The 12,255-nt window shown below is 39.5% G+C and overlaps 1 protein-coding gene across 1 annotated transcript; it reads left to right on the top strand.

Moving 5' to 3' along the window:
• Positions 1–5,353: 5,353 nt before the first annotated feature.
• ddx19b (DEAD-box helicase 19b) lies at positions 5,354–10,643 on the top strand. Its single transcript, XM_077529233.1, has 12 exons — positions 5,354–5,582; positions 6,049–6,088; positions 6,173–6,265; positions 7,741–7,876; positions 8,473–8,565; positions 8,672–8,774; positions 8,865–8,979; positions 9,082–9,259; positions 9,374–9,611; positions 9,762–9,924; positions 10,103–10,294; positions 10,476–10,643. The coding sequence occupies exons 1-12, from the start codon at positions 5,526–5,528 to the stop codon at positions 10,535–10,537; spliced, it is 1,470 nt and encodes a 489-aa protein (XP_077385359.1). The 5' UTR covers positions 5,354–5,525; the 3' UTR covers positions 10,538–10,643.
• Positions 10,644–12,255: the final 1,612 nt, after the last annotated feature.

Genomic DNA, 12,255 nt, shown 5'->3' with positions numbered 1-12,255 from the left:
CATGGGAAGGTTGTTTAAGTCAAGCGTACTGGTAGACCAAGGAAGACATCTAAGCGTCAAGACAAACGACTGAAGGCCGTATGTTTTGAAAATCCAGATCTCAATCCAATTTAAAACCTGTGGTGGAAATAAAAATGGTCCACAGCAAGTCTCCGACCTGCAAAAATGATCTGGCAACTGCAATCAAAGAGAGTTGGCACCAGATTGATGAAGAATACTGTTTGTCACTCATCAAGTCCATGCCTCAGAGACTGCAAGCTGTCATAAAAGCCAGAGGTGGTGCAACTAAATACTAGTGATGTGTTTTGATTGTTTTTTCTTTGTCTGTTTTTCATGATTCCTTTTTTTTTCCCCTCAGAATGGAGTGATTCCATATTTATTTCTCAGCACTTGCTCTATAAAAGTAACATTTACTGACCAGCACAATGTTTTTTCTTCATTTCTTTTAGTGTTTCTGAAAGCCAAATGTTGCACTTTGGAATGACCTTACGACTGTTTCATGCTTTTTATATCTGAATTTGATCTACAGAATAAAATGTCTGAGTGAGTGCTCGTCCAAGACTGGTGATTTCATACTTTTTGTTAGGGGTTGTACATGTTCTCTAAGACTATACTGGATGACCTCCCAAGCCAAAATAACCTGTGGTGTTTTATAATATATAAAATTCCCACACAAATAAAATATAAAAAGGATCATGGACAATACACATCTCACTGATGCACATTACATTCCTACCTAATGCCACCACTAAATCATGTGGGACCAAACATAGTACATATCTCAGCAGGTCTTTGAGCATGAATGAGCCGAGGGTGTTTTGTATCAACATTGTACTGAGCCTCTCTACATTATTGATATGCAATTTGACTGCCCGGCATCAATAAATTATTAAGGAATTGAAAATTGTTCAGCCGGGGCTCAGCAGCCTCGGAGCTCTTTGGCCCTGATAAGATGAATTGAATGAGTCGATTGATGATCATCAGTAGAAGTGAACTCCAAATTGCACCGAGCGAACGGAAAGTCCACCTAATCTCGTTCCACGTTCTTCAAAAGGGCTCAAGGCGATTTTGTCCCGACTGTGCTTTACGTAACAATCCAGCTGCTTCCTCAATGAGGTGGTGGGTGAGAGTGAAGAGAATACCGGTCCCAGATGCTCATTTTCTGGACAACTGATAGGACAAAGGCCCCTTCCACTGTTTGCTACTTACTCAGCTCTACTTGCTAAAGGCAAAAACAGGTACGCAATTAAACCAAACTAGTTGATACGGTAAAACACCACTGGCCTCTCATGAGCAGAGTGGACATTGTTACTTAAATTTTTAAAACAATACTTAAGAAACAGTCACTCTTGGATAACATTTGTCACCTTACAATGGCCAACGTGCTGAGAAATATATTTGCCTTCACTAGGGCATGTTCTTTTTTGTTTTGTTTTGTTTAGATTAGAATTATTTTTGTTTCCTGTGTCCCGTTTTTCTTGTCTTGCTGATTAGGTTTTTCATTCTACTTGTTCTCGTCAGCCTGGTCCATCATGTCAACCAATCAGCTTGCTCCAGTCACTTGTTCAGCTGTTCCATGCTGTCCCGTTAGTTGAGTTTCCAGGTTTCTTTCAGTCTTGCTTCATTTGATTCTGTCATGAGTCATTTGTTGCAAGTTTACTCCCTATTTGTCTTTGAATCTTGTTTTTATTTAACTTAGTATTTTGATTCTTCCTAGTGCCTTGTTTTGCTATTTTGTGTTTGTAAATAAATTCTCTTTATGGACCTTCATTGTGTTTTGCTTCAGTACTTTGCTGTGCTGGGTTTACCTTTTGCCACTATCATCAAAACCTCCTGACAGTTTTAGCATTTTTTTTTTCACGTCTTCCTTGGAAGCAAAGAGTCAAGCATTGAAATAAACTCACTCAACTTCAGACATTTTAAACATTTAACATTAAAGTATACATTTTCAAAGAGTTTTTCAGTGGAACGCTTCAATTGGGAAATCTTTTAGCATCATACTTTTATATAAGCTCAGTTTATTTACCATTCATTTTCATCTCATCAACAGCATCAGTTAGTGAGGGTGTTTTGTTGTTTGCATGTCAGTCGACACGATCAAGTCACAATATTAGGCTTATTTTTGGACGGGGCGTTCTGTGTGGGCTGAAGCAAACATAGTTGACAGGTTTTTTTTTTTTTTTTTTTTTTTTTTTTTTAATTGTTCTGATGTCATCCGTTTGCTATTCAACTAGCTCACATACCTGAGGTTATCACTATCGTCATATACAATATTTGCTATCATCCATTTCATTGGTAGTTTGATGGGGAGATGGTAGAAGGTGTACACCAAAGCTAGAGCTCGGACTCCAAAGCAGTAAAAGCCGCCTCATCGCAATTGAAATTCCAACGTGATGTCCACTCTGCACCATCAGCCTCTGTAGCTATAAGCCTCAGGAATACCAACCAGCAGTCAGAGCCCTCCTTGCACTTTCTCATGCATTCTCACTCCCCTACTCTCTGTATGCTTGCACCTGTTGACTGGGCCATTGATGCATCACCATGCCACACCCGAAGGCATGCCCATTTTGTTGCCATGATACAGTTGAAATGGGATAACAATTTTCCTCCTCACGTTCTGATCTGCTGTTTAGCCCCTCTGTCTATCAATAGTTTAACTTCCTTGTTGGCCAGCTACAATATATAGTGTCAACCTGTATTAACATGTTCATTGAAAGGACAATTGCAGAGATCCACTCACTTCATGAGTATGAATAGAATAACCAGACAGAATTACAGTTCATTTCACAAATGACAACAATGGTGTTAAATGATTATCATCAAACTATATGAATATATTTTAAAGTTGCAAATACGTACATTTACTGCTCATAAAAGCTTTCATAACTCTTTTCCCTTACTAAGGATAAATGTTTTGCAGAGTTCTCTCTGCTTCCACATCCATTTTCTCTGATAATGCTCTCTAATAGCTCATAGACATTTACCACAAGAGAGCACTAAAGAGCTACATTATGGTATGACATTACAGTAATTACAGTACATTGCATGGCACCATGCATTTAGGACTCTTTGAAATCACATGGATCAAAACGGATTGAAATTATGAAATACATAAGTAAATAAAATATGCTAAAATGTACATACAGAAGATTGATATTTACTGATATTTCTCGTCTGTCATGCATCATTCATGATGTTTTTCGCAAACTCCTTTTAATGCCCATTTCAGGATATCTGCAGTTCAAAATTATGCTAGATAATTGCATTGTTTTCATTTAAAATGCTTCATTTTGTAATGTTTATTTATTTAATTAAAAGGTTATACAAATAGCTATTACCACTCAGACACATATGTTTTAAGATGTACATGAAGACAAGCAAAAATGCGAAAACGCAGAAAACCACAAAGTGACTTTGTGTGCAATAGTGTAATACATTATATGCAGAAATATATTTTCAACTGCTACTTCACGAAATGAGTCCTTATTATTTTGCAATTGGAAGTCCTTCTCGCTGTCTTCCAAATTCTCTGGAGAGCTCATATCTTACTTTTACTTTTTCAGTTGCCATGGATACCTCTGGCAAGGCATCTGGTTGGATGCCATTGTATAAACTCTTTCAAGTCTTTGACAAATTTGTCTCCAAAACTGATTATCTAAGCAACTCCAAGCACACTCATTCTCACGTTGTTGTGACGCACCTATACTAACATGCTAAACACACAGGAGACAATTGGACTCACATGCACATGCACACACACGTGCAAAGAACATCATGTGACTGTTGACCCCCAGGTTGATGGAACCAAGATCAATGCAATCTTCTGCAGCACAATCCAAAGCCAGTTTCATCATCTGTCTATCTGTCCAAGTAGAAGTGGGGAAATGCATGAAATCAATTTTGTATTCAATTAAGGCGCAGGCAGCCACAGTGGAATGGCTGCAGAGGTCACCCTGTGTGTGCTCCCTATGGAAACACGCACATGCGCGCACAACAAAGCAGCAGGGAGGGAGAGAAAGCAACTTGCTTTTAAACCACACTGCGGACCAAATGCGACGTTTAAAAGTGGCACGCTGTGCGGCCTCCCTGGGCGTGGCCACGGCAGGAAAATTGATGAATTGACCAACAAATAATACGAGTGGTGGCACAACAGCCCAAAACAACCTCCGAAGAAATTAAAGGTGAGTTCCAAGGTTGATCGAAGCATCTGTTGTCGTTTGAGCCAAAATGGACTTCATGGGAGATGACAATGGAAGAGACCACTATTGACAATAAATCATGGAAAAATGTGCCAAATTGCACATTGCCAAGCCACAAAGCTTCTGAGAGAATGTCCTTTAGATAAAACTGGAACTTTTTAGTAAGGCACCAATGAAGAATACCAAGAAAAGAACATTGTCCCTTTTGTGAAACAGAGATGAGGCTGTTATTTTCTGGGTCTACTTTGCTCTATATGGCACATGGTGTCTGGAATTTCTGCAGAAAGAGTACAATGAAAACTCAAGACTATAAGTATCAACGAATTTAATTCATACAAATGTACAAAAATCACTAAAGTTACATTTGGAGCCATTTGTGCATGAAGAGTGGCCCACTAGGAGGCGCCACTAGGGGTCTACCTGTGCACGCCAGTGAGAGTGGACCAAAATACTTGGTTATTGCAGAAGTCTCGTTGAAAGTTACATAAATCATTTGAAGTGGTGCTGTAATTGCCTCAAAAGGATGCGCAACATAATATTAAGCTAGCGTATACTAGCAGTTTTGTCCAGGCCATGTTTCATAAGTTTGTAAAAAATAAATAAATAAATAATAATAATAATGTTGAACCACATTCAAAAGCAATGCTTGATTTTCACTGATTACTTTTCATATATTTTTATTATTTTGATATTATTATTATTATTATTATTATTATTATTATTATTATTATTATCATCATCATCATCATCATCATCATCATCATCATCATCATCATCATCATCATCATCATCCTTTTATCATTATTATTACTATGGTATGGATACAAAATAGGCTACTGTAGCCTGCGGGTTTTGTTTTGCTTCCTTTAACCGTTTAACGGCTCAATTGTCAAACGCAATGGTGAGACATTAAGAATCTAATTCTTAACTTAGTTTTGTAATAACATTACAATGATTTTTCACCACCGTACACTTTCTTTCTTTCTTTCTTTCTTTCTTTCTTTCTTTCTTTCTTTCTTTCTTTCTTTCTTTCTTTCTTTCTTTCTTTCTTTCTTTCTTTCTTTCTTTCTTTCTTTCTTTCTTTCTTTCTTTCTTTCTTTCTTTCTTTCTTTCTATCAACTCCAACTAGGAACCGTAACTTGTAGGAACTTTTTTCCCTGCACTTCAATTCCACTCGGTTGACTGAGCAGTTGCACAAGGCTCAGTGTCTCCAGTGCACGCCATTGTGACTGTGAAGAACTCTGTTGTACTTTCCTGCCTCTCACAGTCTGAGACATTTTTCCACAGTTTGAGATTTTAAAGTAAACAACGACAGGGAAACCAACGATGGCTTCGGACTCCTGGGCCCAGGCAGTGGACGAACAAGAGGCGGCGGCGGAATCAGTAAGTGCAAATGTGCTGGTTCACGTTGCGTTAGCTTTGGAGATGTGATAGTCTCAGGCCTAGCGTTGGTAAAACAATGAAGGCTTACATTTTATTTAATGCCTGATATTGTTTCACCACAAAGCTGGACGTATCACCGTGTCCTCATATATTTGCTTAGCCTAAACGCAAGAGTTAACATGCGCCAAATTAGCTTGTAAAGAGGTGCTACGTGCCTAGCGCGTTGCTAGCTTCAACGGATGCTACTTTTAGGGTAATTCATTGAGACAGCTTGAGCTGGCTGGTAAGTGAATGATGCAAGAGGTTCCAAAATAGCTAAGCTGAATAAGTAGAAGCACTGACTTCTCGGTTTGTGCTCCTCGAGTTTTATGTATCAGGAAGACGTTTAAATATGTAACATTTGACAAACAATGCCATTAACATGTTTTTGTAGTCTAGTGATCTATCTTTGAACTTTTCCCCCCAGATTGGAAACCTTAAAATCAAAGACACCCTTGGCGAAAACGGTATGTTTGCAAAGTTCCCATACTAATTTTAAGTATGAATATGATATAATCTGAATATGATATAATCTGATTGTGTTGATTTAGGAACATCTGTACCACCAGCAAGCAGTAGTGTCGCAAAGTCAGAAGCAGGAGACAAATCTAAAGGAGATAAAACTGCAGATGAAGATGAACGCGGTGAGCTGATGTGATCTTTTTTTAGATCGTTTTCCCACGATGTCACACATGTTGGTAATGGCATAATGGTAAATTGTGTGGTATTTGGCTGCAACGATATAAGTAGGAGGAACAAAGTGTTGTTTCTCATTTTGCTGTTGCCGATTTTGAACCAGGGTGAGAACATACATTTATTTTGGAAAGGATGGAGAATCCGAATAATCCGTGTATCATTTTTTCCCAAACAAAACGGGAAGTAGGAAAAAAAACAACAACTTGTTTTCTCAATATTTGTTCCAAAAACCAAAATGAAGAACGACTCGTTTTCCGATTTTGTGCACGAATGGAAAATGGAGAAAACGTTTAACGGACGATTTGGGACGTTACATCCAGTTTGGTTATTTTCACCCGACGCAAGTTGCGCGACCCGGAAGCGATATATATAACTCGCGGCCATGCACCGATCTGTATATATTACTGGATACGTGCTAAAAGAAAGAGGTTCTTCAAAGAAACACATACAGTCCACTTGTTAAAAAAAATTATTACCACCCAGTCAACCACCAATCCCACTCCTAACCCCGGCCCTATATAAAAGCGTACGAGCTGTAGATGTCTAATCTGTACGTATACATATCTGCTCGCGAGATGGTAGCGGTAAAATGGCCGCTCTGTAGCTTTAACGCCTTGCATGGGCGTGTATGGGCAATCAGCTAACCAGTAATATACTATCCGTGAGCGTGCACTACAAATTGCAAACATGGGTGATTTTGTGCCCTTCAGCGGGGGTATGAGTGTAACTCTGAGGCCAGAAGACATGACCACCGGCAAAGTCGAGCCACTCGTAAGGTAAAACAAAAAGGTTATAAATAAATAAATAAATAAATAAATCGCTTCCGGGTCACGCAACTTGAAACGTCCCAAATCGCCCACTGTCCGTTTCCCCCATTTTCCATTTGTGCCAAAATGGAAAAACAGAAAACGAGTCGTTCTCCATTTTCGTTTTTGGAACTAATATTGAGAAAACAAGTCGTTTTTTTTTTTTTTTTTGTACTTCCCGTCTTGTTTGGAAAAACGTTTGAACGAATGATAATTATTTATTGTTTTTATAAGGCCATGTTAAATAAAACAGTATTAATGTAACTGCAATGGATTCAATTCTTACTGTAAATATTCACATTTTTACTAATGCATTAAATTACAGCAAGAAGTTTCTACTATTTGCAGCACTGGTACTTTTGACTGTCTAAAATAGGTGCTGCATGAATTCCTCAAATGAATCGAAAATCGTTGTGAATCGAATCGAATCAGGCCCTTGTGAATCGAATTGAATCGATCCTGGAAATCTGAATCGAATCCCAGCCCTAATCACTATTACTCATGTTGTTATCACATGTTATTTATGGTTCTTCGGCACACTAACAATTTGTCCCAGCTTTAGTATGGTATAGACTAGAGCATAATTTCTCATTTGATTGTCTTTTTAATTTCTATAGAAGACAAAGCGGCCCAGTCATTGTTGAACAAGTTGATCAGAAGTAATCTTGTCAACACCACAAATCAAGTTGAAGTACTTCAAAAGGATCCCAACTCTCCTCTGTACTCTGTTAAAGCCTTTGAAGAGTTGCGACTGTAAGTGTATCGTCATTTAACATATTCATAATCAACCATGTGTCTTGACAATGATTTGGAGCATCTGTAATTAATTAATAATGAGTGTATTGCACATTATGCATTCCCCATCAATTAAAACTGTCCTGCATGTTTCAGTCACATTTCTGTGATTTTGCTAGGTTGGCTGTTTTTCTTTGCCGATATGAGCCACTAATTTTTACGGTAAAGAGGATACTGATCAATCACCGCTTTTTTTTTCATTTCAGCGTATAAGCACACGCTACAGTATGTTGGCTGTCTTTTCACTGTTAAGGGTGTTTGGTGAATTGGCTGATGACTGACTTGAGAATTTAATGCCGCATTGTCAGTTAGTGCTAGTTTTTTTCAGATGGCCATGCATAGTACACCTGGGTAGGTTGAGTAGCAGCCTGTGTGGAGATTCTTTAATAAGGCCATTTCACACTACAAATGCGAAGAAAAAAAAATATTAGCCCCACTATTGACTGAAAGTGAGGCGGAAGTGTAGAACAGCTGGATTTTTATTGCATTTACAATATGTTTCCTACACTGACACTTCGATTAGTAGACCTGAAACGTTTCTTGTATATGTGCAGTAAACCACAGCTCCTGAAGGGTGTCTATGGCATGGGTTTTAACCGGCCCTCCAAAATCCAGGAAACCGCCTTACCCATGATGCTCGCTGAACCGTAAGTATACTGCACTTTCCTTTCTCAACACAAACTTTAACTACTTCAAAGTAATTTGCATTTATACAACACAATCTATTTGATTTTTTTCACCCCTTTTTCTTAGTCCACAGAATCTGATCGCCCAGTCTCAGTCAGGAACAGGAAAAACGGCTGCCTTTGTACTTGCCATGCTCAGCCACGTCAATCCTGACCACAAATATCCCCAGGTATTTATTTATTTATTATTATCCACAATCATCTCCGCACTTGTGTCTTTTCAATTAGCCTTCTAAATCTCTTGTTTCCTCTCCCATCAGTGCCTGTGTTTGTCACCCACCTATGAACTGGCGCTTCAAACTGGCAAAGTAATTGAGCAAATGGGCAAAAACTATCCGGAAGTCAAATTAGTTTATGCCATCCGAGGAAATAGGCGTACGTTTTTCTGCATTTCATATGTGGTGTCAATTTGACTATTCTGCATCTGGTATCGGGCGTGTTTTGTGTTAACGAGTTTGTTCTCTCTAAATTTTCCAGTGCAGCGAGGAGTGAAGCTTCAGGAGCAGATAGTCATTGGCACGCCCGGCACCATGCTGGACTGGTGCTGCAAGTTAAAGTTCATCGACCCAGAGAAGATTCGCGTGTTTGTGCTGGATGAGGCCGATGTCATGATCGCAACGCAGGGTCACAAAGACCAGAGCATCCGCATCCAGAGGTGAAAATGAATGTTTAGAAAACAAAACAAAAACCAGCTTAGTTATTCTGAAATGCAGTGCTTAAAATACAATACCGTTTTAAATCTTAATTTGTTCCCTGCCTCACCTTACAGGATGCTGCCCAAAAACTGCCAGATGTTGCTGTTCTCAGCCACGTTTGAGGAGAGCGTGTGGGACTTCGCCAGGCGCATCGTGCCCGACCCGAATATCATCAAACTGAAACGAGAGGAGGAGACGTTGGATACTATCAAACAGTACTACGTGTTGTGTAACAGCAAGGAGGAGAAGTTTGAAGCCCTGTGCAACATCTACGGGGCCATCACCATAGCCCAGGCCATGATTTTCTGCCATGTGAGAATTATTATTTTCCTTGGAAACGTCACAGTTTAGGCAGAGTTTAAACAAAATGGCCTCTTTTATTTATTTTTTGTGCGCGTTTTGTTTCCTGAATGTGAAGCTGTCATATGAACTGATGACTCTGCTTTCTTCTGTGCGGCTCAGACAAGAAGAACTGCAGGCTGGCTGGCGGGGGAGCTTTCTAAAGAGAACCACCAGGTGGCGCTGCTCAGCGGGGAGATGCAAGTGGAGCAGAGGGCCGCTGTCATTGAACGCTTCAGAGATGGAAAGGAGAAGGTGCTTGTCACCACAAACGTCTGTGCCAGAGGTGAGCAACACATGCAGACTAAGCTCCGATCACAATGCAGAATGCACTGTTAAAAAATATTACACCCAGTTCTAAATTGGACATGGGAAAAAAATGCACATTCATTGCTTTTTTTTTTTTTTTTCTTCTCCCTTTTCGCTCATTTTTTTTTTTTCTGTCTGTGATCTCCATACACCAGGAATTGATGTGGAGCAGGTATCGGTGGTGATTAATTTCGACCTGCCAGTAGATCAGGACGGTAACCCAGACAACGAGACATACCTGCACAGGATTGGCCGCACGGGCCGGTTCGGCAAAAGGGGGTTGGCCATCAACATGGTGGACAGCAGAACGAGTATGAACATCCTCAACAGGATCCAAGAGCATTTTAGTAAGTCGACTTCTGTTGTGTTTATTTGTGATAGTATTGTGCACCGCACTCAAAAAAAGACTAGTTACAGTGTGAGCTACTTTCGAACTAAAAAAACAAAACAATGATAGATAACATGAACATGTTCATGCAATTATTTGTCCACTGGCAAAAACCACACACTGTTTTATCTCTTTTCCAGATAAGAAAATCGAAAAACTAGACACACACGATCTGGATGAAATTGAGAAAATCGCCAGCTAAAAGACAAGTGTACCTACCAGTCACGTGGACGCCAACTGGACTTGCTGTTTTAAGTTGCTTTTAAGTTTATATTTTGTTTGAAGATGTTGGGGGGGGAGGGGAAATTAGTTATTTTTTAATGTTTTAGGAAGGGTGGGGGACATATACTGCATGTTTACACATGTAATGAGCTCAAGTGTGTGGAACATACCCGATTTCACTTTTTCTTTTTTTACTTATTGAAATAAAAGTTTGTAATCACCTTGTACACATTATACTGTCAAGAGACTCTTAAAAGCCTATTTGACTCTTCTGTTCATACATAACCATGAACAGATCAAATGAATGTATCCTCCTCTTTAGACCATTACAGAATTGAGAGTTTGTAGAAAGGGTGACGTTGGGTATGCTGCTGCTGTGCTAGTGCGCCATTTTGGATGATGACTGTGATGGATGGATTTAAGGGCCTATGCAAATTTACAGTGTATATACCTGCACTCACATGACAGAAACGAATCCCCAATTAACCTCAACTTTAGCTTCAGGGTGCGTAGCCAAATGCCAAAATGGCTGCCTATGGAGATGAGACACTAACTCGTCAACATGAACATTTTAGATCAGGGGTGCCCAAGTTCGGTCCTCGAGAGCCCCCCTACAGCCTGTCTTCCATGTTTCTCTCCACCAACACTCCTGATTCATGATCAGGATCCGTTAGCAGGCTTCTTCAAAGCTTGCCGATGAGCTGATCATTAGATTCAGCTGCGTTTGAAGGAGGGAGACATGGAAAACAGCCCGGATAGGGGCTCTCAAGGACCTGACTTGGGTACCACTGTTTTAGATCATTCTGGGTTTTAAGCCCAGTTGTGCATCTGTCACATTTTATTTATAGAATTTTAAGACTGCTCAACTGTAACATGTAGTTGTCATTGTTTTTAAATATGTCACGTGATGCTTAGTTTGTTTCCAAATTTGGACTGTTCAGGTCTGATTTTTATCTCGCAATCGCCTCAATCAGGTTTGAACTTGTGCTCCATTTCATTCTTCACCTAAACTGCAAAGTTGTAAATGATTGTGAGTTAGATAAATACACGAAGCCTTCCTCAAGTGCATTTATGTATACATATGATTTTGTTATTGATAATCCAAAACATTGGACTTAACATGCTGAACAACACTTGAAATGTGTATCTATTCAACTCTTAAACCAAATGCTGAATTGACTTGAGGACCTATGCCAATCAGATTCACTGTGTTATAACATGGTCACATGAAAGAAGACGTTTATTTGTGTATACATTTAAAACTTATAGGGACAAATAAATTGTATGACTGATTTATTGCTAGTGTCACTTCTGAGAAGTGCAAACATTCCTCATGAGGTTCAACTTTGTCACAGCTGGGCTATGTACCCATCGGTAACCTGCGAGAGTAGTATTGGAGCATTAAAGGATGGTGAAGGGGAAGTTTGAATCTTGAAGAAACCTCATTTGGTCCCAACTGGCACTTACAAGACTGGTGCCGGTGGTCCGCTTTTATTCATGGACTGTTTGCAGGAAATAAATGCTGCCAAATTCAAGGCTTGTGAGAGTGACTGCTCAACATCCACATGGATCATATGTGAAAACAAAAGTGTATGCAGTTTAATTTGGATGTACAGTATACATAGTGTGCACTTTCTATATGGTATACCACTGTTGAGATGCGCACGCATAAGTTACACCTTGTTTGATATTAGACAC

This window comes from Festucalex cinctus, chromosome 8 (assembly GCF_051991245.1).
Source record: "Festucalex cinctus isolate MCC-2025b chromosome 8, RoL_Fcin_1.0, whole genome shotgun sequence".
In the NCBI taxonomy this organism is placed as follows: domain Eukaryota; kingdom Metazoa; phylum Chordata; class Actinopteri; order Syngnathiformes; family Syngnathidae; genus Festucalex; species Festucalex cinctus.
Note: the sequence above shows the minus strand (reverse complement) of the source record. Positions and strands in the feature narration are given on the sequence as shown.

Excerpts from the sequence above, each read along its gene's own strand:
- ddx19b (XM_077529233.1), top strand. The coding sequence starts at position 5,526 with ATGGCTTCGGACTCCTGGGCCCAGGCAGTGGACGAACAAGAGGCGGCG. Across the intron at positions 7,877-8,472 it reads GCCTTTGAAGAGTTGCGACT|TAAACCACAGCTCCTGAAGG; the intron begins GTAAGTGTATCG and ends GTATATGTGCAG. Across the intron at positions 9,925-10,102 it reads CACAAACGTCTGTGCCAGAG|GAATTGATGTGGAGCAGGTA; the intron begins GTGAGCAACACA and ends TCCATACACCAG.